The 25099-nt window shown below is 51.0% G+C and overlaps 3 protein-coding genes and 1 long non-coding RNA gene across 5 annotated transcripts; 1 reads left to right on the top strand and 3 right to left on the bottom strand.

Moving 5' to 3' along the window:
- The first annotated feature begins 271 nt into the window (after positions 1 to 271).
- LOC148055275 (uncharacterized) lies at positions 272 to 15786 on the top strand. The gene is made up of 3 exons (XR_015705753.1): positions 272 to 605; positions 8612 to 8726; positions 15666 to 15786. It is a non-coding gene; the product is annotated as an uncharacterized LOC148055275 (long non-coding RNA).
- On the bottom strand, positions 703 to 3380 carry CIMAP3 (ciliary microtubule associated protein 3). The gene is made up of 6 exons (XM_009465694.2): positions 3272 to 3380; positions 2782 to 2924; positions 2350 to 2448; positions 1652 to 1785; positions 1251 to 1377; positions 703 to 834 (listed from the first exon to the last, which is right to left on the bottom strand). Exons 1-6 carry the CDS (start codon positions 3294 to 3296, stop codon positions 766 to 768), a joined length of 597 nt encoding a protein of 198 aa, XP_009463969.1. The 5' UTR covers positions 3297 to 3380; the 3' UTR covers positions 703 to 765.
- Positions 4757 to 9767, bottom strand: LOC148055276 (acidic mammalian chitinase-like). Of its 2 annotated transcripts, XM_087762305.1 has the most exons (11): positions 8725 to 9767; positions 8270 to 8299; positions 7810 to 8011; positions 7349 to 7405; positions 7079 to 7244; positions 6844 to 6968; positions 6245 to 6368; positions 5943 to 6128; positions 5668 to 5787; positions 5428 to 5569; positions 4757 to 5080 (listed from the first exon to the last, which is right to left on the bottom strand). In XM_087762305.1, exons 1-11 carry the CDS (start codon positions 8891 to 8893, stop codon positions 4821 to 4823), a joined length of 1581 nt encoding a protein of 526 aa, XP_087618431.1. In that variant the 5' UTR covers positions 8894 to 9767; the 3' UTR covers positions 4757 to 4820. The 2 variants fall into 2 exon arrangements, with proteins under 2 accessions (XP_087618431.1, XP_087618432.1); XM_087762306.1 differs by lacking the exons at positions 8270 to 8299; positions 8725 to 9767 and having other exon boundaries at positions 7079 to 7216; positions 7810 to 7979.
- LOC104013146 (acidic mammalian chitinase-like) lies at positions 11826 to 24752 on the bottom strand. Its single transcript, XM_087762308.1, has 15 exons — positions 24001 to 24752; positions 21457 to 23897; positions 20069 to 20256; positions 18737 to 18940; positions 15779 to 16908; positions 15324 to 15353; positions 14864 to 15065; positions 14403 to 14459; positions 14133 to 14298; positions 13898 to 14022; positions 13299 to 13422; positions 12988 to 13173; positions 12713 to 12832; positions 12473 to 12614; positions 11826 to 12125 (listed from the first exon to the last, which is right to left on the bottom strand). The coding sequence occupies exons 5-15, from the start codon at positions 15945 to 15947 to the stop codon at positions 12088 to 12090; spliced, it is 1359 nt and encodes a 452-aa protein (XP_087618434.1). The 5' UTR covers positions 15948 to 16908; positions 18737 to 18940; positions 20069 to 20256; positions 21457 to 23897; positions 24001 to 24752; the 3' UTR covers positions 11826 to 12087.
- Positions 24753 to 25099: the final 347 nt, after the last annotated feature.

Genomic DNA, 25099 nt, shown 5'->3' with positions numbered 1-25099 from the left:
CGATCAGACAGAGAAGTTGTAAACATTTATAGAAATCCCTAGGGTCTGAGTTGTACATTACAGAAATAACTGATGATGAATACCAGCACCTTTCTGTTTCAGCCTAAATTTATTTTTGTGGCCAGATTCTTAATTAGCAGCATGTTGCTTGCTTCTTGCTTGAGAAGATCTTCCTCGTGTCAGCAGGGAAAAAGCTCGTAATGCAAATGTTCGTCTTGCGGGCCATCTGCACCGTACCTGAGGGCAGCGCAGTACGGGTGGCTGTGCCGCATACACCCCCGTGTTTCTCAGCTCTCCTCAGGCTGTGGGTGAAGCCCCGGGCCCAGCCTGGAGCGTCTGCTGGAGATGAGGAGATGGTGGCCCTCTAGCTGCGTTCATTTGGCTCCTCTCTGGTGCCAGCAAGGGCTGGATTTTGGGGAGAAAAGTCCCCCCGCGGCCATGTCGGGGAGGATGAGGTGAAGTGTTACCATGGCGACCCCGAGAAAATGGCCGCCAGCCCTGCCTGGGCCAAGGGTCTGAGGGAAGCAGGACTGAGGGGTGCTGTGCGCGGGACTCAGCGGCACCCCAACACCCGCAGAGGCAGCAGACACCTGGCACGATACCAGGTAAGCACAACGAGCGGCAAGAAATGCCTCTTTTTGAAATGGTTTTATTTGGAAAGGCTGGGTAGCGCAGATGAATGTCTCCACGCGTGGGTGGGAAGCGGAGGTGAGGCCTGAGCTGCCCCGCTGGGAGGGGAGGGCATGTGGCGGCGGCCCTGGCTCCTCAGCTGTAGTATAAACTCAGGTAGGCCACTCGGTCCCGGTGCTTCCTGAATTCTCTGTCTATCGTCAGCTAAAAGACAACTATTATCCGTTAGATATTAGCAATGACAATTGCTTCAGAAAAGCGCGGGAATATGTGATGGCATCGAGAACCTCAACCTACATTTTAAATCAGAAAGGTTTTCTTTTCAGCAGAGCTACACGGGGAAGTCTCTGCTCTGGTACTCTCACTTTGTGGATGGAAGCTTCCACAGCAGATTTCTTAATAGAAGTTTGTTTTGAAGGACTGTAACTGTTTTTGCAAACCAGCATTTTCTGACAGAAAATCACTTTGTATCTTGTGCCCCAGGCTAGCAGAGCCACGTACCCAGCAGGCCAGTGAGGAAAGGATGACAAAACATAGTGCAAATGTGTTGAAGTAATCATACGATTTCCTTTGCCAGAAGCATTAAGCCAGCAATAACATCCCCTTAGCCCTGTCCTTACCTTCTGTACCTCCATTTTTAGCATCCTCTTTGCTGGCATTGGCACTAAAGACCAGTCTGGAGACCCAAACTTCATCGGCCAAGTGATTTTTTTGCGTAATGGCTTGTCTGCTTCGTAAGTTCCGGGTCTAAAGAAAACAAGCGCAAAAGATCTCATTTCTGGAGCTGGTGTATGGTGTTTGTAATACCGGAATTTACCAGCCCTACCTCGATCCATGGGAGAAATGCATGTTGTGGTATTCTAGTCATCATGCTAAGTTAAAGACTAAAGCGGGGGAGCTTTTTAAAGATGAAAAATCGTTACTGGGAACTCAGTTACCTATCTCCGATTTATGTCTTGGTATTTCTCTCTGCTAGTACTCCTGCTTATTGTTAAAAGCCTAAGAAAATGAGTTACATTACCCAGGGAAAAATTCTTTATCTGAAGGCTTATCTGGAAATCGTGGTGTCTTAATGGAAAATGGAGCATAGGCAGGCTGGCATTTTCTCTCTTCCTTCCAGAATGACTGGTACGTTGCTGGGCCAGGAGTCGCAGTCTGCAAAAGATAAAATTTCTATACAGAAGATTTTGTTCTGCAAACCATTCCTACATGCTCTGATCAGCAGCCAGCTGGGTGTTACAGACCTGCTGTTCGATCGCACGCTTTGGCTACTCTGATAGTGTAAAAAAATCAAAACAAGTCAATTATGCACTCCCTACTCCTTACCCAGTGTGTCCTGTGATGTCTCTCCTAATGTACTGTTATTCTAGAGAAGTTGGGCCAGAAAACAATAGCGTGTTTGTTCAGGTAGTCTAGCTGAGCTCCCTCCTTCATTTTGCCTCAATGTGTACGTTTACATGTGTGTGTGTGTGTGATATAAAGGAATGTGTATATACAAATGCATGTGTTGATGTTGCTAGAGCTCTCATATGATCAGTCATCGGTCTCCAGGCTCAACACCTCCCACTAGACTATGTGTAAGGAGATCTGTAGCTACTGTATATATTAAGTTGGAGGCAGCCCGAGCAAATGTGATCAAAACTGATAGTCTATGTTCAGAACAGCCTACAAATTCTTGCAAAGCTGCAGCTTTGACACTTTGAAGTGTGCTTTTCTTACCTGTGGCTCTGGTATGAAACGCTGGGCTGTTCTCGCTCCTATCACATAGCCTTTCTTGCTCAGCGGTTTGTTTTCCGAAGAGTATCTGAGGCTGCTTCTCTGCGATTCAAAAGCAGAAGTGTCTTACTGACATTTTTAAGACACCATTTGCATGAGGGGAAGGGCAGAAGTAGATGAGCAGCAGATGTTATTCCTATTAATTCCTCTAATTTCTCACTAATGTAGAGCACTAGGGCAGCTGGAGCTTTGAGGGCTGGTACGTTTGGAAGGGAAGGGGAATTTCGTTTTCTAGGTATATGTGGAGACCTTGTACAATGGGTTTGCAGGGCAGGTGAGGGGGACTCTGTGTCTGGCTGGCCATGGTCCCATTGCTCTTGTACTGTGTGTCTTCTGTGAAGGAAAAGCTCTGAGCACGAAAACTGGACACCTTACCTCTTGACTCAGGTAATAGCCTGGCCCAAGTGAAGGGTCTCCCCTGACGGCTGTCAGCTGGATTCCCAGCCTGTCTGGGGCATGGTGGAGAGGGAACATTTTCCGCTCTTGACATGACCCAAATGAGATCCGCTTCTGAACATCTGTGAGACCAGGAGAAAGAAATGCCACCAGTGTGACAAACCCATGCGGAAGTCACCACTTGCTGCTTTTTTTCCTTAAGTGTCTGCTGCTCCCTGCCTGAGGCCAACCATCCCTTTATCTCCCAGACGGGAATTTCCCCTGACCCTGCATATTTGTGCGGGGTCGGGCCTTTGGATGCCTGTTCCCTCCTGCCACAAAGGCTTCTTTTTCCCCAGCCTGAGCAAAGAGCAGCCTAGCAGCCCGGTTGTGGGGAAGGTTGCTGGGGAAGCCCGACGCCAGCGAGGAGCTGCGAAGGAAAGCCCATGTGCCCACAGCATCCCGGGTGCACGCACCTCGCACGGCTCACCTCTCAGCTCCCACTCGGCTGCCATGCTGCCCTGCCAGGCGTCAGGACGCGTGTGTACTCCAGTTGCTATAGCCACAGAGCAGGGGGTGCTGGAGGGAATGCTGGCGATGGCAGCGTCTGAAGGGTGGAAGGAAAAGAAGAGGATTAATATCGTCCCTGTGGATTGCGCTGTGCTGGCTCCTACTCCAAGGAGCTGCTGTTTACACAGTTTAATTCTTTAATTCCTGTTGAGGTGGTGTGAAGCTGAATTTCCAGTAGGTCACCCAGACTTGGTTGAATGGGAGCCTGGAAAACACCCTCAAAGTTGCCCGTGTAACAGACGGGCACTGAAGCCACTGACCTGCTTGTTTCAGAGAGGTTGTTTTGTTCTCGCTGCCCTTGCTCTGGAGGTTAGGCAGGTCACTGTGGAAGGCTGGACTGGGGAGAAAGGTAAAGGTCAATGCAATGGCACCGCGTGTTTTGGCGAGCCCTACCCTAACCCTTATCTGGACGCAGAGGCACGGGTATCGGTCTCCCGGTACAGGGAGATTGAAGCCGACAGCCGATAGAGGCATTTGTGCTGCTGGCAGCGTTACGCCAGCCAGCGTCCGCATTAGCAATGGAGAGACGTGTATCAGGTAGATGGGCCCTTGGCTGGGTTTATGTATATGAAAGATCCGGCTTTGGATTTCCATGTGAAGCGAGGCTGCAAAGATGCTGTTGAGCTAGCTGAAATGCATTCCGGGTTTATTTTTGGATGTGAGAAGCTATGTGATTTTGCCAGAAATCACCTGGGGAGAGCTATGCCTGTTTTGGGCTGCTGATCCTGACTGCAGGCAGACAACTTAGTATGGCCAGGGAGACATTGTGTTGCAGGATTTACCTGCTGCTAGGCTCTGTGTATGGAGATCCACGATGACCCTATGATGTTCTGAGAGGGGTCTGTATTTGCCTGTGTACTACAGCCACAAGCACCTCAAAGCTTACTGGTTTTCCAGCTCCCTCTCTGCTTCTCAAAGAGAGACTGCTTCTGAAAAAGTGATTCATGGCCAATGAAGGTAAGGGAAAAGAGTCTGCCAAGCGTCTGCAGGTTCTTGCAAAGCAGTGGCTCTGCTTCTTTGACACTCGCTTTTCGTATCTGTGGCTCTGGTAAGAAACACTGGGCTGTTGTTGTGAGGAGCTGCTGCTCACAGGCTGTAAGTCAGCAGGGGAGAGGGCAGCAGTGTAGAGGCTGTGCTGTCAGGACCCTTCTCTGTGACCTCTGGTGTGGCACAGCCTGATCTGCCCCGGGGTCAGCTCTCGGTCTTTTTCCCTGTGCCTGGCTGTCCAGGCATGGCAGTGAGAAACCCCTGGAAAATGCCATGCTGGAATTACGTCCAGCTTGTGCATTCAGGCCCTTCCCTGAGCACGCGTGTGAGTATCGTGAGAGAATCAGGGAGCCTCAAAATAGGAAGAGCGAGATGAGTTGAAACAGTGAGGATTGTTGCTTTTGCAGAATACTTTATTTAATCATTCTTATTTCATGCAGTTAGATCAGAGGGATCTGTTCGATTTAATAGCATTGGTATCTTCATGGCCAGTTGCAGCAGGAGCAGCTGGTATCAAAGACGAGGCCGGCCTGGCAGCTCTGCATGAACGTTTCACCATTAACGCAGTTGTAGAAGCTGCTCTTGCTGGTTGGATCTGCATAGACGCCGTTGGCCTTGCCAGCACAGAAACCGCTCCCCCCAGAGCCACCAGTATTGCTACCTGAGCCCCCGCTCCCACTACCACTTCCTTGGTTAGGAGCTTCAGTGACTGGAGGATTGGGCTGAGCCGGAGGCACACAGCCTGAAAGAAGAGCAGGAAAGGGCTTGGGTTTGTGTTGTCTCTCAGCCCTCCCCTCCCTCCACAGGCCCTTTAGTGGCGGGGTCAGCTATTAAAGTGTGCTGCCGCACAGGCTGGCCGAGTTCACAGCAGGCCTTTGAAACATCTGGACCCAGGTCCAAGTTACAATCCCCCTCCGTTGTCCCGGTGGCTGTAGAGTGAAGGGATCTTTCCTGGGCAATCTCTAGTTGTGGCTTCCACAGAAGGTCTTTACCCACCAAGGCTCCAGAGTCCCCGGGTCTCTGAAGCCCTGCATCAGCAGCGAGCTAGGGAGTCACCTTCAAGAAGCACACGCTCCTCGAGCTACTCACCGCCATTTTGCAGACCGAGACCGTTCTTCAGGGTGGTGATCAGGGGATATTTGCCTTCCTTGCAGAAAGTGCCCGTGAAGTCATCCATATCAAGGGCCCAAACCATAGCACCTCCGTAATTGTTCTTCTTCAGCCAGTCAACCTGTTCGTGCCAGGGCAGAAATCCCAATGAGTCCGGGGACCTGCTACCGCAGAAGGCCTCCTGCCTTACTATTGGCACAGCCACACATCCCACCATACCTTGATGTTGAAGCTCTTGATGTTGTCATAGCCAACCCATTCGTTGCCTTTGTAGGCGTAGGGCACGTCCTGGGGGGCATCCCAAGCCTGGGTGGCTCCAGAGTCCAGGAACGTGCAGATCTAGGAAAAAAGGGGAGAGAGGGAGAAGTTAGCAAGTGTCCTACAAAAAAGGGCAGCTGGCATCTTCCACGGGTGCGTGGGTTAAAACTTCCTTGCTGGGTAGTTTGAAGGGTGTTTGTGTTCTTGGTGGCCTGGCTGTGTAGGAGCACACGTACCTCGTAGTAAGCCAAGAATCCAGCCTGCCTCGTGTAAGGTCCAGCTGGCCCAGGTCCCGATGCTGGTGCCCCAACAGCAGTGTCAGATGGGTTTTGGAGGTTGAAGTTATGTCCGTAGGTTGGGAATCCAACAAGGAGCTTCTCAGCTGGGGCACCATTGCTCTTCCAATAGTTCATAGCATAGTCCTGTAAAAAAACCACAGCAGTCAAAGCCTGTGCCAGGATCTGTAGGCAGGAGGATGACTCCTTAAACTTCTGATCACGATAATCATCTGTGACACAGTCTCGGGAAATATACTTACGACATTGAAGTAGACGAGGTTCCCAGTGTCAGCTGGGCCTTTGTACAGAGGGCTGTTCTCCCCAGTGCGTCCATCCCAGGAGCCGTGGAAGTCGTACGTCATCACATGGAAGTAGTCCAAGTACCTGTGGAGAACATTGCTCGCGTCTGTCTCCTGGCCTGCTCAGTCACCCCGACCCGATTGTCCCTTTAGTGCTGGCCGTTTTCCCCACCACCTCCCTGGCCATGTCCCCACTGTCTGCAAGTCTGGGTTCTTCAAGGCTTTGTTTTGAGCTGGCCTTGTAAGTGTGGGAGCCAAGTCTCTCCTCCAGCGGAGGGAGGCAGAGGTCAAGGCAGAGTGGCAATTGCACCGGTATTCTGGGAACCGAGACACGCTCCCCGATGACTTTGAGCAGCCCGTTGCTACACTTTGCTTTCCCAAAGTGTCCCCTTTCCCACCGAAGAAGCACCGCTCTCCTAGCGTTCTTGCCTGACGCCAAAGAGTAGGGCCCCCATATGCGATGTGTTTGGTTTCTGGCAGATAATGGCAGAGTTTCCCTTGACCGCCTGAAGGAAGAGCACTTAGGTCGCAGAAACGCTACCTGCGGGTTTGGTACTCACGTTCCGAGCTCAGCAATCTGGTAGCCAGCCTGAATGTTGGAAAGTCCTGCAGCAACAGCTGCGGTGAGCATGAGACGGGGCTTGTTGACCTGCTTGGCTTCCTGCTCAAAGGCTGCCAGCATTTCCTGAGGGACGCCAAGAAACAGCTCTCACCGTGGACTCTCTGGGCTGAGGCTTCGCAGCCAGAGCCGTGCAGAGCAGGGGGCTTTGCCCAAAACCTTTGGTTGGAGCCTACCTTAACGAGGACAGTAAAGAGGGTCTTGTCCTGGGGTGGGCTGCCCCTGGACCCAGGGTATTCCCAGTCAATGTCCAGCCCATCAAATTGATACTGGCGCAGGAATTTGATGACGGACTTGATGAAGGTCTGGCGGTTCTCGGGCGTGGAAACCATTGTGGAGAACCTAGGAAGCGGAGCAGGACAGAGTTGGGGTTTGGTTGGTGCCTCTTCCCTGCTCTCTCTCGCTTTCCAGGGTGCCGTTAGGGGAAGGAGATGGTTTGAACTTACTTGGCTGTCCCGAAATTCCATCCTCCGATCGCCAGGAGGGTCTTCAGGTTTCCGTTCCTGCAAAGGGAGGAACAGGAGCATATTTCACTACAAGCAACGGTTTGGTCTTGCCAATTTCTACCATTATTACACAACAGACCAACATAAAGCACAGTGCTCTTGCTCTTCTTGAAAGCGCCTGGTGTAGCTGCCTGTGTGTGCCCTGATCTCTTGGTGTGAAACCCGAAGAGCAAGTCCAGAGCGCACCGAGTCGCTGTCACCATCCTCAGAGGACCGGTGCTGGCAGCCTGCCCTGCCCTGCCCTGCCCTGCCCTCCCTTTCCCTCCCCGTCACCGTCTGCCTCTTCTCCTTGGCGTCCCTCGACGGGGGATTGTGCTGCCGTTGTGCAGAGAACAGGTGCTGAATAACAGGGCAGGACCTGAGAGGGAGAACAAGTGATGCCCTTTGCTCTCGGTACGTACTGGTTCTTCAAGCCGTTGAAGGATTTGTAAAGGGTCTCGTCGTTCCATTCGTAAGTTGTGATCTCATTGTTGGACATCCCAGCAAAGGCGTAGATCAGATGGTCGCACAGGCACGGGTCGATGTTGTCTGGCATGAATTTCCCCAGGCCAGGCCTATACTGGGCCCAGTTGGTGAAGTAACATGACAGCACATAGGCGGTGCCTGCAGAGAAGTAGAGGAGAGGCGGTCGGGAGAGAAAAGAGCAGAGAGCCAGCCATTCAGGCACCTGCACTTTAGCTTGAGCATGCCATGCTTCGTCAAGTTTTTGTCTTCCGAGACACCATCGCTGTGTGCCTGCCTGCCTCTCCTTCCTCCCCCACGGCTAGTAAAAGAATTAGCTAGTAAGTCTGTTGCAGTTGCCTGTATGTGCCAACACTGAGAAGGCTTTGGTGGGGTTGTTGTGGGGCAGAAAGCACATACCTATCTGGGCGTTCAGCAGGAGGGCCAGACCTTTAAAGAAAAAAGTGTGGGGTTAGTCTTCATTCTGAGGGAAGCGGAGACTGAGACTAAGAAGTCGCGTTTCGTCAAAAGCGTAATCTGAACTCGCTTGAGATTGTTGTGTTGTCTTGGAAAAACACACAAGAATCTGGTTCCTCAAGCACAGGGCAGCTGAGCGTTGGTATAGAAGTTCACAAAGCACTTTTCAATTTCAATGAGCAACGAATTCTATCAATTTTTAAAGCATAACATATCCACACGAGCAGTACTGAAAAATACAACTATGCCTCCTGAAAGTAATTGCTGTATCTTTTCTCTTGACAGGAGAGTGAAACGTCTTTAACTCCAAAAACCCCTTGTGTAACCACCCGGTATAGCGAAACATCCACAAATACTCATCATAAAGGCGGAGGAAGAAGGTATGAAGCAGGACTTACCGGTAAGCAGAACGAGCTTGGCCATCTTTGTGCTGGAGGAACTGCTTGCAGCCTCTTTCTTGCTTATATACGCTGCTCTCGTTTCATGCAAGTCTTGTATCAACAAAGATGCACAAACGTTATGAAACTTGGTAGAGGTCAGGCTCACAAAAACTGATACCAGTACCATGGGCCTTAGCACTCCAGCCGGAGCCACCGCTGTTATCAGGCTGTGCCACGTCGCGGTGCCGCACGAATGGTGGAAGAACAAATGTAGATGGCTTTTCTTCTTCGGGATTTTGTTTGCAGCGACAGGCTTTGTGTCAACGCTGGCGATTACGCGGTGATAGACAGCGGAAGCGCTCACCTTGCGCTGTCATTGGGTCTGCCCGGCGGTGGTAGGCACTGCCAAACCAAAGGTGGATTGCAAGGGTTTTGCCTCCTTGGCCGGGGCAGCCAGCGAGGCAGGGCTGAGTCGGGCTTAGGCTCACAGCAATGGGCTTTGCGGAGGGCACAGGAGGCGGGCTCACTTGCCGTAGGCAAGCTGTCTGTCGGGATGCGGGGGGCTTTGTGATCTGGGCTGTCTCTTGCCCACACCAGGTGAGCGTGTTGTGACTGCAGGGAAGTGGAGAGAGTTTCCTGGTGTCCTGTGAGTAAAGGAAAACCAACTCGGCTTCTGCCGAGCCATTCTCCCACTTGCAAAGGTCATTTCCTTCAGGGAGCAGCATTATTTCTGGGAGGTCAAGCTCGACGAGAGGGAGCCCAGGGACAGAGCATCAGGCAGGTTGCATTTCCTCCCACGCTTATTCCCTCCTCTTTTCGATCAGCTCTTTCCCAAACTGAGAGACCTCTGTGTTGCCAAGCATTCATGTTGTGCCTTAGCTTTCTGTGACGCTCCATAGGGAGAAATTACCCACATCTCTTTTCTTCTAGACGAGCTTGTCTCATGTGGTTGGTTCCAGGATGCAGTGTCTTTCTTCTAAGCATATCTGAATGGATTTTTTTCCATTCAACACCTGCTGTTTTCCCCAAAGACCTTAGCCATCCTGGCCTAGCTGACCTGGGTGTAGGCAAGCCATTGCTTCAGAGAGGTTGTTTTGTTCTCGCTGCCCTTGCTCTGGAGGTTAGGCAGGTCACTGTGGAAGGCTGGACTGGGGAGAAAGGTAAAGGTCAATGCAATGGCGCCGCGTGTTTTGGCGAGCCCTACCCTAACCCTTATCTGGACGCAGAGGCACGGGTATCGGTCTCCCGGTACAGGGAGATTGGAGCCGACAGCCGATAGAGGCATTTGTGCTGCTGGCAGCGTTACGCCAGCCAGCGTCCGCATTAGCAATGGAGAGACGCGTATCAGGTAGATGGGCCCTTGGCTGGGTTTATGTATATGAAAGATCCGGCTTTGGATTTCCATGTGAAGCGAGGCTGCAAAGATGCTGTTGAGCTAGCTGAAATGCATTCCGGGTTTATTTTTGGATGTGAGAAGCTATGTGATTTTGCCAGAAATCACCTGGGGAGAGCTATGCCTGTTTTGGGCTGCTGATCCTGACTGCAGGCAGACAACTTAGTATGGCCAGGGAGACATTGTGTTGCCAGTATGTTTTTTCTTAGTGTGGAGTGGTGTTCTTGGAAATTCCTTGGGAATTTTCCTATTGGAATGTACCCCAGAGATGTCTGCATATACATAGATATGTATAGCCTATGCTGCCAGAGCTCATGTGAGTCACCAGGCCCCAGGCTTAGCACAGGACTTGCCTGCTGCTCGGCTCTGTGTATGGAGATCCGTGACAACCCTGCATTCTGAGAGGGGTCTGTATTTGCCTGTGTACTACAGCCACAAGCACCTCAAAGCTTACTGGTTTTCCAGCTCCCTCTCTGCTTCTCAAAGAGAGACTGCTTCTGAAAAAGTGATTCATGGCCAATGAAGGTAAGGGAAAAGAGTCTGCCAAGCGTCTGCAGGTTCTTGCAAAGCAGTGGCTCTGCTTCTTTGACACTCGCTTTTCGTACCTGTGGCTCTGGTAAGAAACACTGGGCTGCTGCTGCTGCTATCACAAAGCCTTTCTTGCCCTGCGATTTCTTTTCCAGGGAGTATGTGAGGCTGCTTCCCTGTCGTTTAAAAGCAGAAGCCTCTTACTGGCTTTTGAAGACACCCTTTGCATGAGGGGAAGGGCAGAAGTGCCTGAGCAGCAGAAGAGATCCCTCCCACTCGTTTCTCTTCTCTCAGCAGATGCTTTTTACATGAACCTTTGTTGGGAGGGGAGGAAGAACAGTTTTGCGATTCAGCCCTTAGGCTTCCGCAATGGGGCGTGAGGGTGCTTCGCTGCTCAGACAGTGGAGAGGACTTTTGGGGCTCTAGGACACATCAGGAGTCTGCCTGTGCATGGGCACGTGCTCAGCTGAACCGTTCCGGCAGCAGGGAGTGACGGATGCTTCACGGCCAGAGCCCCAGGGGTGTGGGAGCTGGGAATACTGGTCCCTTTGAAAGGCAGATTTCCCAGGAGGAGAATGCTTTTTCCTGGCCGAATGCACAGGCCTTGCACGAGGGCTCTGTGGGGAGCCTGTACCCTGTTTGTGCCACTGCGACCCTCCTTCCTCTATGTGCTCTCTCATGGCACAGCCTGGTCTGCCCCGTCCCTTCTTCTGCTTTTTTTCCCTCTCACCGACTGCCCCCCTGGCACAGCAAGAAAGCCCTGGAAAATGCCAGTTTATGGCTGTTCACACATAAAGAGGTTTGCTAACATCCCCGGGGATTGCACCTTTCTGGCTCCCGCTCCGAGGAGCTGCTGCTCACAGGCTGTAAGTCAGTAGGGGAGAGGGCAGCAGTGTAGAGGCTGTGCTGTCAGGACCCTTCTCTGTGACCTCTGGTGTGGCACAGCCTGATCTGCCCCGGGGTCAGCTCTCGGTCTTTTTCCCTGTGCCTGGCTGTCCAGGCATGGCAGTGAGAAACCCCTGGAAAATGCCATGCTGGAATTACGTCCAGCTTGTGCATTCAGGCCCTTCCCTGAGCACGCGTGTGAGTATCGTGAGAGAATCAGGGAGCCTCAAAATAGGAAGAGCGAGATGAGTTGAAACAGTGAGGATTGTTGCTTTTGCAGAATACTTTATTTAATCATTCTTATTTCATGCAGTTAGATCAGAGGGATCTGTTCGATTTAATAGCATTGGTATCTTCATGGCCAGTTGCAGCAGGAGCAGCTGGTATCAAAGACGAGGCCGGCCTGGCAGCTCTGCATGAACGTTTCACCATTAACGCAGTTGTAGAAGCTGCTCTTGCTGGTTGGATCTGCATAGACGCCGTTGGCCTTGCCAGCACAGAAACCGCTCCCCCCAGAGCCACCAGTATTGCTACCTGAGCCCCCGCTCCCACTACCACTTCCTTGGTTAGGAGCTTCAGTGACTGGAGGATTGGGCTAAACCGGAGGCACAGCCTGAAAGAAGAGCAGGAAAGGGCTTGGGTTTGTGTTGTCTCTCAGCCCTCCCCTCCCTCCACAGGCCCTTTAGTGGCGGGGTCAGCTATTAAAGTGTGCTGCCGCACAGGCTGGCCGGGTTCACAGCAGGCCTTTGAAACATCTGGACCCAGGTCCAAGTTACAATCCCCCTCCGTTGTCCCGGTGGCTGTAGAGTGAAGGGATCTTTCCTGGGCAATCTCTAGTTGTGGCTTCCACAGAAGGTCTTTACCCACCAAGGCTCCAGAGTCCCCGGGTCTCTGAAGCCCTGCATCAGCAGCGAGCTAGGGAGTCACCTTCAAGAAGCACACGCTCCTCGAGCTACTCACCGCCATTTTGCAGACCGAGACCGTTCTTCAGGGTGGTGATCAGGGGATATTTGCCTTCCTTGCAGAAAGTGCCCGTGAAGTCATCCATATCAAGGGCCCAAACCATAGCACCTCCGTAATTGTTCTTCTTCAGCCAGTCAACCTGTTCGTGCCAGGGCAGAAATCCCAATGAGTCCGGGGACCTGCTACCGCAGAAGGCCTCCTGCCTTACTATTGGCACAGCCACACATCCCACCATACCTTGATGTTGAAGCTCTTGATGTTGTCATAGCCAACCCATTCGTTGCCTTTGTAGGCGTAGGGCACGTCCTGGGGGGCATCCCAAGCCTGGGTGGCTCCAGAGTCCAGGAACGTGCAGATCTAGGAAAAAAGGGGAGAGAGGGAGAAGTTAGCAAGTGTCCTACAAAAAAGGGCAGCTGGCATCTTCCACGGGTGCGTGGGTTAAAACTTCCTTGCTGGGTAGTTTGAAGGGTGTTTGTGTTCTTGGTGGCCTGGCTGTGTAGGAGCACACGTACCTCGTAGTAAGCCAAGAGTCCAGCCTGCCTCGTGTAAGGTCCAGCTGGCCCAGGTCCTGATGTTGGTGCCCCAACAGCAGTGTCAGATGGGTTTTGGAGGTTGAAGTTATTTCCGTAGGTTGGGAATCCAACAAGGAGCTTCTCAGCTGGGGCACCATTGCTCTTCCAATAGTTCATAGCATAGTCCTGTAAAAAAACCACAGCAGTCAAAGCCTGTGCCAGGATCTGTAGGCAGGAGGATGACTCCTTAAACTTCTGATCACTGGTGTCACGATAATCATCTGTGACACAGTCTCGGGAAATATACTTACGACATTGAAGTAGACGAGGTTCCCAGTGTCAGCTGGGCCTTTGTACAGAGGGCTGTTCTCCCCAGTGTGTCCATCCCCAGAGCCATGGAAGTCGTACGTCATCACATGGAAGTAGTCCAAGTACCTGTGGAGAACATTGCTCGCGTCTGTCTCCTGGCCTGCTCAGTCACCCCGACCCGATTGTCCCTTTAGTGCTGGCCGTTTTCCCCACCACCTCCCTGGCCATGTCCCCACTGTCTGCAAGTCTGGGTTCTTCAAGGCTTTGTTTTGAGCTGGCCTTGTAAGTGTGGGAGCCAAGTCTCTCCTCCAGCGGAGGGAGGCAGAGGTCAAGGCAGAGTGGCAATTGCACCGGTATTCTGGGAACCGAGACACGCTCCCCGATGACTTTGAGCAGCCCGTTGCTACACTTTGCTTTCCCAAAGTGTCCCCTTTCCCACCGAAGAAGCACCGCTCTCCTAGCGTTCTTGCCTGACGCCAAAGAGTAGGGCCCCCATATGCGATGTGTTTGGTTTCTGGCAGATAATGGCAGAGTTTCCCTTGACCGCCTGAAGGAAGAGCACTTAGGTCGCAGAAACGCTACCTGCGGGTTTGGTACTCACGTTCCGAGCTCAGCAATCTGGTAGCCAGCCTGAATGTTGGAAAGTCCTGCAGCAACAGCTGCGGTGAGCATGAGACGGGGCTTGTTGACCTGCTTGGCTTCCTGCTCAAAGGCTGCCAGCATTTCCTGAGGGACGCCAAGAAACAGCTCTCACCGTGGACTCTCTGGGCTGAGGCTTCGCAGCCAGAGCCGTGCAGAGCAGGGGGCTTTGCCCAAAACCTTTGGTTGGAGCCTACCTTAACGAGGACAGTAAAGAGGGTCTTGTCCTGGGGTGGGCTGCCCCTGGACCCAGGGTATTCCCAGTCAATGTCCAGCCCATCAAATTGATACTGGCGCAGGAATTTGATGACGGACTTGATGAAGGTCTGGCGGTTCTCGGGCGTGGAAACCATTGTGGAGAACCTAGGAAGCGGAGCAGGACAGAGTTGGGGTTTGGTTGGTGCCTCTTCCCTGCTCTCTCTCGCTTTCCAGGGTGCCGTTAGGGGAAGGAGATGGTTTGAACTTACTTGGCTGTCCCGAAATTCCATCCTCCGATTGCCAGGAGGGTCTTCAGGTTTCCGTTCCTGCAAAGGGAGGAACAGGAGCATATTTCACTACAAGCAACGGTTTGGTCTTGCCAATTTCTACCATTATTACACAACAGACCAACATAAAGCACAGTGCTCTTGCTCTTCTTGAAAGCGCCTGGTGTAGCTGCCTGTGTGTGCCCTGATCTCTTGGTGTGAAACCCGAAGAGCAAGTCCAGAGCGCACCGAGTCGCTGTCACCATCCTCAGAGGACCGGTGCTGGCAGCCTGCCCTGCCCTGCCCTGCCCTGCCCTCCCTTTCCCTCCCCGTCACCGTCTGCCTCTTCTCCTTGGCGTCCCTCGACGGGGGATTGTGCTGCCGTTGTGCAGAGAACAGGTGCTGAATAACAGGGCAGGACCTGAGAGGGAGAACAAGTGATGCCCTTTGCTCTCGGTACGTACTGGTTCTTCAAGCCGTTGAAGGATTTGTAAAGGGTCTCGTCGTTCCATTCGTAAGTTGTGATCTCATTGTTGGACATCCCAGCAAAGGCGTAGATCAGATGGTCGCACAGGCACGGGTCGATGTTGTCTGGCATGAATTTCCCCAGGCCAGGCCTATACTGGGCCCAGTTGGTGAAGTAACATGACAGCACATAGGCGGTGCCTGCAGAGAAGTAGAGGAGAGGCGGTCGGGAGAGAAAAGAGCAGAGAGCCAGCCATTCAGGCACCTGCACTTTAGCTTGAGCATGCCATGCTTCGTCAAGTTTTTGTCTTCCGAGACACCATCGCTGTGTGCCTGCCTGCCTCTCCTTCCTCCCCCACGGCTAGTAAAAGAATTAGCTAGTAAGTCTGTTGCAGTTGCCTGTATGTGCCAACACTGAGAAGGCTTTGGTGGGGTTGTTGTGGGGCAGAAAGCACATACCTATCTGGGCGTTCAGCAGGAGGGCCAGACCTTTAAAGAAAAAAGTGTGGGGTTAGTCTTCATTCTGAGGGAAGCGGAGACTGAGACTAAGAAGTCGCGTTTCGTCAAAAGCGTAATCTGAACTCGCTTGAGATTGTTGTGTTGTCTTGGAAAAACACACAAGAATCTGGTTCCTCAAGCACAGGGCAGCTGAGCGTTGGTATAGAAGTTCACAAAGCACTTTTCAATTTCAATGAGCAACGAATTCTATCAATTTTTAAAGCATAACATATCCACACGAGCAGTACTGAAAAATACAACTATGCCTCCTGAAAGTAATTGCTGTATCTTTTCTCTTGACAGGAGAGTGAAACGTCTTTAACTCCAAAAACCCCTTGTGTAACCACCCGGTATAGCGAAACATCCACAAATACTCATCATAAAGGCGGAGGAAGAAGGTATGAAGCAGGACTTACCGGTAAGCAGAACGAGCTTGGCCATCTTTGTGCTGGAGGAACTGCTTGCAGCCTCTTTCTTGCTTATATACGCTGCTCTCGTTTCATGCAAGTCTTGTATCAACAAAGATGCACAAACGTTATGAAACTTGGTAGAGGTCAGGCTCACAAAAACTGATACCAGTACCATGGGCCTTAGCACTCCAGCCGGAGCCACCGCTGTTATCAGGCTGTGCCACGTCGCGGTGCCGCACGAATGGTGGAAGAACAAATGTAGATGGCTTTTCTTCTTCGGGATTTTGTTTGCAGCGACAGGCTTTGTGTCAACGCTGGCGATTACGCGGTGATAGACAGCGGAAGCGCTCACCTTGCGCTGTCATTGGGTCTGCCCGGCGGTGGTAGGCACTGCCAAACCAAAGGTGGATTGCAAGGGTTTTGCCTCCTTGGCCGGGGCAGCCAGCGAGGCAGGGCTGAGTCGGGCTTAGGCTCACAGCAATGGGCTTTGCGGAGGGCACAGGAGGCGGGCTCACTTGCCGTAGGCAAGCTGTCTGTCGGGATGCGGGGGGCTTTGTGATCTGGGCTGTCTCTTGCCCACACCAGGTGAGCGTGTTGTGACTGCAGGGAAGTGGAGAGAGTTTCCTGGTGTCCTGTGAGTAAAGGAAAACCAACTCGGCTTCTGCCGAGCCATTCTCCCACTTGCAAAGGTCATTTCCTTCAGGGAGCAGCATTATTTCTGGGAGGTCAAGCTCGACGAGAGGGAGCCCAGGGACAGAGCATCAGGCAGGTTGCATTTCCTCCCACGCTTATTCCCTCCTCTTTTCGATCAGCTCTTTCCCAAACTGAGAGACCTCTGTGTTGCCAAGCATTCATGTTGTGCCTTAGCTTTCTGTGACGCTCCATAGGGAGAAATTACCCACATCTCTTTTCTTCTAGACGAGCTTGTCTCATGTGGTTGGTTCCAGGATGCAGTGTCTTTCTTCTAAGCATATCTGAATGGATTTTTTTCCATTCAACACCTGCTGTTTTCCCCAAAGACCTTAGCCATCCTGGCCTAGCTGACCTGGGTGTAGGCAAGCCATTGCTTCAGAGAGGTTGTTTTGTTCTCGCTGCCCTTGCTCTGGAGGTTAGGCAGGTCACTGTGGAAGGCTGGACTGGGGAGAAAGGTAAAGGTCAATGCAATGGCGCCGCGTGTTTTGGCGAGCCCTACCCTAACCCTTATCTGGATGCAGAGGCACGGGTATCCGTCTCCTAGTACAGGGAGATTGGAGCCGCCAGCCGCTAGAGGAGGAGGAGGTAATGTCCTTTTCTGAAGAGGAAAAGGGTAATGCTTGGAGGGAAGGCATAGAGGTAAGCTCTTTGTGCCAGCTGGCTAAATTTTTCCTTCTGCACTTGGGAGAGTCATTTCATCGTCTGCTGAAATTCTCTTTAATGAGCTGGAAAAAAAACAGCTGTGCATGAAAGAAATCACAATGATTAACTTTTTAGTGTAAAGCCCTTTAAGGGTGTTAAATATGATCTGGCACCACGGTAAAACCTGATAAACTCATTCAAACCCATGCTCTACGCTTGGCTGGGCAGTGCTTTCTGATATGCTCCGAGAGGTCTGTATGAGCTAGAAGGGTTAACCTCCTCAGAAATCAGCATGCTCTGTCACTTAGCATACAGTACAGCCTCGTCTGATACTAGCAGCATTAGTTTTCAGCTCTTTCATTTTTATCAGCTAGCCTCATAAAAAATTCTCACTCCCAAAGAATCATCTAATTGCATGAATTAAACGAAGGAAGAAATTGAGTTAAAGGAAGAAGTTTCCCTGCACATGCAGCTTCTTGATTTGCAATTAAGTGCACCTTGAAAGCACTGCAGGAGGCAAAATGAAAGCAAAATAAAAATATTAGCAGGTAATTTAACTAAGGAGATCATCTTCCTCCTGCTTTACAAGAGTCTTGTGGCTGGGTACTATCAGCAATTAAAATACCCAACAGCAGGTGTCAATGTTGCTTGCTTTTCCCAACCGTGCAGATGCAGTGCTTTTCCAGCAGTTTTCTGATAACACTTCAAGAAGAAATGTGGCTGCAGGCCAGAAAGCTTCGGTGCTGCTCCTCTTTGTTTAATCACAAATAGAGATCTGAGATTAGCAGCACATTTTTTGCACTTTCAAATAGAAATGGAGTGCTTCATTCTTGCTGTAGAAAAATAACCAGGATAAAGGCTAAACTTTGTTCTGTTCATTTCTCCAGAGCTGTATAACCTACATAAGACATGACCATCTTAGAGTGAAAGAGGAGCTATTAAACACATCTGTCCAAAAACTAGCCTAACCTTGCAAACTGTCAGGATGCCTATTAAGACATCAGTCATTTTGTTGATATGCCCAGGAATCGCATCCCTATAGAAAAGCATCCCTGTGCCTTGGCAGGGTACTGATAAATCTATGCTTTTTGGCTGTCTCAAATGTTTAAGTCACCTGCTTATATCTCTAACAAAGAATTTAGGCTCACTTTCTGTTTCTTCCGCCTTTCCTTACCAGTGTAGTAAGTATTTATTGCAGGGGAAAATGGGCTTGGGTAGTCAGTTCACAGATAGAAACTTAATTTCCCTGGGTCGATGTTATATGTGTGCAGTCTTTGTAACATGCCCGGTTTTATTCAAGTGGCTTTGGGTGAAGCAGGCCTAAGTTGTGTGTGGCCTTGGCATATGTCCCTTATTAATCTGCTAGGAAAAGGAGATTTCGAACCATCTCTGATGTGTTTGTGGTTCCCAAACCTTTCCTTTCTGTTGGGCACTTTTTTGGTGTGGAGCAAACCCTTCTTTTCACACTGGCAAAACATGAGACAAAGCAGTCACAGGAGATTATTCACTCCGGTGATAAATGTTACATCCTGACAGCAGTTCAGCAGGTTCTCCTAACAACTGCCTGGTTTTGCTCAAAGCTCTATATACTTGATAAGCATTTTATCATGAAGATCAGAGCAATCTTACCTACTCCTTCCTGGCAAACGACATCTAAATGCAGCCATCTCCTTCCTGGACACAGTAAGCAGCTTCAGACTCCTACCCAACGCTTGATCCTTTTGGAGTTCAGCTCATGCGCCAGGGCCTGTGAAGCAGAAGGCACCTCTGCCAGCACATGTCAGTGGGCTATACCACGGCCCTGCCCAAACTGGGCTGTGTCAAATATCAAACCTTTGGGAGCAGCAAAAGGCAAGCAGAACAAAATCAACAATCCCTTTGTACATAAATGCCTGCAGCAAGAAGTAACCCTTTATTTTCACTTTGCTAAAAGTGAGAGAGCTTTTGTGCCATGATCAGGACAGCTTGACTCAATGGTGGTTTTATTTCTTAGCTTTTACCTTGCCATCTTGGGAAAGTTTTGCTGCCTGACTTGGCTTAAAATCTAAGGGAGGAGTATTAACGGATCACTGACTACTACTTTGAGTTGTGTTGCTTCCAATGCCCAGTCTGGGAGGTGTTAGGAGATAACCCGTTCTCCTCCTCTTGCTTTGGTTTCTGCTTTAAAGAGAAGAATGGTGGAGTTTTTTCCTTTCAAAAGCGGGCTGAAAGGTATCAGGAGTCTGGTCGTCCTGGACCTAAGGGAATGACTGGGAACATCTTTACCTCAGCTTTAATGTTCTGCATATCCTGAGGTTGGAGTTGAGCTGGAGGCAGGGGAAGGAATAGACTCTGCAAGCTGAAACTCGATTAGGCATGCATGGAGCATGTTTAAAGAGACCTGTCTGGGTCTCCTAGCAAGAGCGTTGGTGACATTGCTGGTCTCTCAATGGCTTAACAGCTTTTAATAGCTGAGCTCTATTTGGGTGCTGCTGACCTTGGAAAACTGTCCCACTCTCTTCAGGAGTCTAACAGAGAATTAAGAAAATATGGCCACAGTGTCAGTGGCCAAATCTGTGAAAATCTGGCTCCACATCCAGTTGGGTATGTATACGCTTGCTTAAGTTACTGCCACTATAATCTGATGCCTGTAAATGGAGTCCTGAAATAGGATAGGAGTAGGATCTCTCCTACCTTCCAGTCACGTAACCCTTAGACGTGTCCCTCACTGTGCAGCACACCGAGCTGATGGTGGCTGGTGTAATAGTATCTGTGCAAAGAGGAGACGGCTGGAACACCTATGGGGCTGGCATCTGCTCAGCTGCCTGACTGAGAGCTTTGAGAGTCATTTGGGAGCTGTCCTGGTCTGAATCCCTTTCTGTTCTTCTAAACAGTTCATTTGGTGTAGCTGAAAGACTCAAGTTGCTGCTGCCATGAGAACCCCGCTGTGGGAAGCCCAGGCTGAAGAGCCATCACCGCTACCTGCAGTGTAACGTGGTCTATCCAGGAGCACATGATGCGCAGGAAATGTCTGGCATCTGTTCTTGTTCAGATTCATGGCAAGAAATTAGTAGCTTTAAAGCTTCTCAGATTCCCTCCTCCAAAAGGTAATCACATCATGGAGGTCTTGGGCGGGGACTTCGTGAAGACAGACGTTCAGGGCACTTTGCCTATATAGAACAGCCAGGAGAGACTCATACCTCTTTGATTCTTACGACACCAGTTCATTTGCTTAAAGGTCTCTATTTTTAAGCCTGCTTTCCCCAGTACTAACTCCTTGTTACAAAGGCTGGATCTGTTCTGCTTCATGCCATCTTCCTCTGGCATTTGATTTCCCTTCTCTCCACAGCTCATTGAGTGGAACTAAAGAACTGCTGATTTTCAGATACCAACCATTCCCTGCCTCCCGGGGGAAATTCTTGCCTTCTGCATGTGCATTCCCAGAAATATCATCTCTGACTCACTCTGATTACGAAATGCTGCAGCCATTTCCCCAGCTACTTCTACAGAGTGTCATCGTTTATTCACCTTTTGTCCCCAGGTATATGTTATAAGGACTTAGAAGAGTTCTTTTCATGAGGAATTTGATGCAGTACTGCAATCGCCCATTGCATATTCTTTCCTTACAGCACATCTTTCATCTTTCCTTACTCTCTGTTGGCACTACACTGCTATAATTAGGCGCTGTAAACAAATCTCAAGCTTCTCTGATGTTGTGAAACACTCAAACCTGATTTCTGACCATCCTGTTCCTCAAATAAACCTTGACTCTGCACTGCAGGCATCTTACTAACATTCCCCGGCGATTAGGATTGGGGCAATGCGTTCACCAGCTCTCTGTGGTGGTGATGAACCCCAGTGAACGGGGTGCTCTTTGTGCCTAGGAACGGGCTGCAGATCCTTCCACCTATCCTTGTATCCAAGCGTTAGTCCCAAGAATTATTTCCTGGTCTGTCAGCAAGTGAGAACAGGCCTTCGAAAGGGGGCATGGGTGCATAGGATACAGCTTCACAAATTGCTCGCTTGCACATAAATAGCTGTGCCCAAATGCAGGTGTGTGCAGGTGGGCAAAACATACTGCAAAAAGGTTATACATGCATGAACGAACATGCACATGGGTGTTATTTTAGCTAAGAATGAAGAATGCTTTGTTTCAGCTGCTCTGGATTTTTCTTTCCATTCTCTATTTTTATGCACCTTATGTCACATGCAAATTTTTTATAGTCTGATCTTTTAAAAATTGGATTTATTAAAGCATATAATCTTCAAAAATCCACTTAAGATTGATAACGCATATTAGAGCCTAAACTATAATAATCTATTATTTAGAAAAATATCAGCACCAAGCATGCAGATCTTGAACTTCTTACAGTCGGGATTCAAAGTGGCAGGTTCAATCAGGCTGCTCCATGGAACAGGACCGTCTTTCCCCATCCATCTCGCCCCGACAATCCCCATTATCTGCGAGGGAAGAGCCAGACGCCCTGGATTGCGAGCTGAGACTAGCTGAGAGTACTGGGTGCTAATCCATCACTGAGGGCTGCAGCTGTCACCCAGCCGGGCACTGACGTACGGCCGTCGTCTTCCAGTTGCACCCAGTGTTCATGAGGTCTCGTCGTTCCCAGACAGCAGGGCTACTGGAACTTCCTTTTGGGCTTGTCCTTTTTCCTCTGAACCCTTCAGAGGAGGCACTGCCCCCACAACAGCATCCCAGCTCATCTAATTACTTACTAAGCTCTTTTTCTGGCTAGCCAACATCTGCCCATTTCCAATTAATCCCTGTTCACAAGCTCAATAACCTGAGCCATCTGCATAGGTAAGAGAGATAAGCTTCCCATTAAACATTTACAGGACATAACAAGAGGGCATTGAAGCGAGGGTTGCTGAGACAACCCAGGCGGGCGGGGAGGAGCTGACCCCGCGCTCCAGCTGCCACACTGGAATCGAACGAGAAAAATATACGGGCCTAAAAACGTATGTGGACCGTCACGCACCCCAAAAGGGTACGCGCTCCTCTTGCCTACGGCCGTGAACATTCTTGCTACATAAAGGCTTTTAAAATAATTCAATAGGTTTGGGCCCTAGAAGTTCTAGCAACCAAATAGCCTTTAAATAAAACATTCATTACTTCAGCAGCAGCTCTAGGTGCCCTTTAACCTCAAATGCTTAAAACAGCCCAGAAGTCAGCCTGACCCCCCCATTCAGCTTTCCTGAATGGCGTGAAACTTGTCCGTAATTCTGGGCAGAGACATTGGCTTTGTCCCCATACTTCATCAGTTCTGCCCTGGTTTTGAACAAACAGTTTTGTTTCAAAATCCTGCTAGGATGGGGTTTTATCTCACGGAGCACCTCCGTCCTTTTCCCCGTTCCCCGTTCTACCCCTGGGGCAGCACAGAGAACAAGATCCTTTGCCAGGATATCCCATTCCCTCACCAGCCACGAGTGCCAACAGCGGGGGGAAGTCTTGCCTAAAAACCGTCATGAAAACCAAGGAGTCTCAGGAATGAAGCCAGGTCATTGACAACTTTTGAAGCGTATCTCAAGATCGGGGGTGAGGGTTGGCAGATAATCGCTTTCAAGGGTGTAAAGGGCCGCACAGAGGGAGACGGTGACTCCTCTGCTCCCTCGGCCTTAAGGCCGAGCAGAAGCAACCGGGGCAGAGCGCTTCTGAGCTGTCAGTGAGCTTCTCCAAGGCGCGGGGGCCGGGGGGCCTCGGGGGACCAGGGGGACCTCGGTGGCACAGGCACCGGGCTGGCCCCGGCGCGGTAATTCCCCTGCGGAGCCACGGCGGGGCGCCACCGGCCCCGGCCCCGGCCCCGGCCCCGGCCCCGGCCCCGCCGCCCCCGGGCCCCGCCGGGCCTGCAATCGGATCCGCGCACTGCAAACTGATCCTGGCTGCCAGCTGGCCTGACGCAAAATCCAGGGCAGGCACATCCAGAGTAGGAACGCTGAGGGTGTACACACGTGGAGGGTGTACGTACATCGAGGGTTTACACGTGGAGGGTGTACACACATAGGGGGTGTACACACATGGAGGGTGTACACACATCAGGGGTGTACACACATGGAGGGTGTACACATGGAGGGGGTACACATCAAGGGCATGCACGTTGTGGTCTTAAGCCTGGGTGCGAACCGGCAGCACGGGTACCTCTGTGCTGGCTGGCAAGTTGCTGCTTGTGTAAAGTTAGTTTGGAGCTGGCTTGGGGGGGAGAGATGATCCTCCTCCACGTGGGGTCCAAGATGCTGGTGTACTGAACACACAGGCCTACACCAGTACCCTTGAAAAAGCACCTACTTCTGTTAAGCTAATGGCTACAGGAGGCTCCTGTCCCCAGTACTGGCCAGTCAAGACCATAGATCTGCATTAGTAACTTCTTCCCTCTGATGGTGTAGGCTCTCAGCCCAATTATCTCAACAGCTCGGAGCCTGAGCTTCAATTGCAAGGGGATGTGCTGATCTGCGAGCTGTGCTGTGCGAAGCTGGCTGCTTTGTGCAGGTGCTCTGCTGTTTGGAGTGGGGTGCTGAGAAGCAGAGATCTGGTGAGGTTTGTAGTGCTGTCAGCAGGCCGTGGGCGAGCCTGTGTGTCCTGGGGAGGGGACAGGAGGCTGGGTGCCTCGTCAGGGTAGGTTGCTTCCAGCTTGGTGTGCTCTTGACTTTTGCTTGCAATGTAGGAGTTGTACTTCAGTCCAGGAACTGAAACACCGAGTGCAGCCTGCTGTCTGCCCGGTCGTATCTAAAGACAGCCTGAATTTCACAAGCCCCAGTCTGTGCTGGCTGGTGTCACTCAGAGCAGATTCAGCAAATAATCCTGAATATTGCAGACATGAGAGAAAACCCGGGTAGGCTGAGGATTGTGGCTAACTTGAAAGCAGTAAAAGTGAAATCCATCAAAGAAACTACCAATTACTTACTTCACTCGGGGACACGCTGCGGGGAGGGAAGCACTGGGTTTCTAGTGTGTGAATACATTTCTGCTCAGCGCCCGCATGCTGGCTAGCCTGTTCAGTGGGGCGTGGGAGTGGGGAAGCTGGAGTAAGGGCATTGTCCTGAGTTTAATCTTGTATTCATACCTTTCAGTATGGGGACTCTCCTGGGGCTGATCTAGGGCAGAGGGAGCCTTGAAAGGCTGCCGGGGTTGTTTGGGGGCTGGAGGAGGGAGTGGAAGTAGAAGCGTCTGTATAATCATCTCTTGAAACAGCAATCATTTCTCCTCATTGATCAGACAGGGTGAGGGGGCGTGTGAAGGGGCTTCCCTTCAATTTGCTGACCCTTTATTTTACCCGCAGGGAAGCGAACACACCCTTGTCCTGTCCCTGGCTGGGACACGGGCACCTCTCTGCGCACACCCGAGATGCTCTCTGTGCCTCCCATCCTTTCCTCCCTAAGTTACAGGCGGGATGTGGTCACCCTTTCAAGCACCCAGGCACCCTAAACATGCTTCTCACCGGGAGCCCTTTGTTGTCACACCAATCTCTATAAAAACTTTAAAATCTGCCGGTGCCCACCACAATACCGCAAGCCCTGGCACTCCTGGCAGTGATGCAGCAGGCTCCGGAGGCTGTTACCCTGCTTTTGTTCCCAGGGGAAGCAGCATGCGGGCTTTCCTTCTTTGGAAGCGTGGCTCTGCTCCACGTCCCCGCTTGGTTCTGCCCTCGGTGCAGAGGGTTTAACTGTGCTGCGTGCCTGTCTCCTACGTCACATGTTTTTAAGAAGCTCTTGCCAGCTTCCCGCTGAGGAGCTGATCCTGCTGACGTCTGCAGAGCAGGCCACGTCAGGCACGGCCGGGAAGGGAAACGCAGTCCTTTTTTGGGTGCAGACTAAAGCAAAGTCTATTGGCCTGAGCAGAGAGGAGGGCTGAGATTCAGGAGCAGCTGGGCTCTGTCAGTAATTTAGCACTAAGAGCTTAAACAATACCCAGGATAAACACACTCCAGGACTGGCAGACCTCCCTCTTTTTCTCAGCTCAGCACAATATTTTCCTTTCTCTTTTAAAAATGTCACTGCTGATAA

Source organism: Nipponia nippon, unplaced genomic scaffold (genome assembly GCF_047370975.1).
Source record: "Nipponia nippon isolate SJK-2023a ecotype South Korea unplaced genomic scaffold, ASM4737097v1 scaffold_25, whole genome shotgun sequence".
Taxonomy (NCBI): domain Eukaryota; kingdom Metazoa; phylum Chordata; class Aves; order Pelecaniformes; family Threskiornithidae; genus Nipponia; species Nipponia nippon.
The sequence above is the reverse complement of the archived record's forward strand: the minus strand, read 5'-3'. Positions and strand labels throughout refer to the sequence as shown.

Bases quoted from the DNA above. Each gene is read 5' to 3' on its own strand.
- LOC148055276 (XM_087762305.1), bottom strand. From the start codon at position 8,893: ATGGTACTGGTATCAGTTTTTGTGAGCCTGACCTCTACCAAGTTTCAT. The intron at 8,012-8,269 runs GTATGTGCTTTC...ACTTCTCTGCAG, and splicing joins CCTGCTGAACGCCCAGATAG to GCACCGCCTATGTGCTGTCA. The intron at 7,245-7,348 runs GTAAGTTCAAAC...TCCGCTTCCTAG, and splicing joins TGGAATTTCGGGACAGCCAA to GTTCTCCACAATGGTTTCCA.
- LOC104013146 (XM_087762308.1), bottom strand. From the start codon at position 15,947: ATGGTACTGGTATCAGTTTTTGTGAGCCTGACCTCTACCAAGTTTCAT. The intron at 14,023-14,132 runs GTAGGCTCCAAC...GGCGTCCCTCAG, and splicing joins TCTTTACTGTCCTCGTTAAG to GAAATGCTGGCAGCCTTTGA. The intron at 13,174-13,298 runs GTAAGTATATTT...GTTTTTTTACAG, and splicing joins ACCTCGTCTACTTCAATGTC to GACTATGCTATGAACTATTG.
- CIMAP3 (XM_009465694.2), bottom strand. From the start codon at position 3,296: ATGGCAGCCGAGTGGGAGCTGAGAG. The intron at 2,925-3,271 runs GTGAGCCGTGCG...CTGGTCTCACAG, and splicing joins AGCCGAGTGGGAGCTGAGAG to ATGTTCAGAAGCGGATCTCA. The intron at 835-1,250 runs GTAAGGACAGGG...GTTGTCTTTTAG, and splicing joins TAAAAATGGAGGTACAGAAG to CTGACGATAGACAGAGAATT.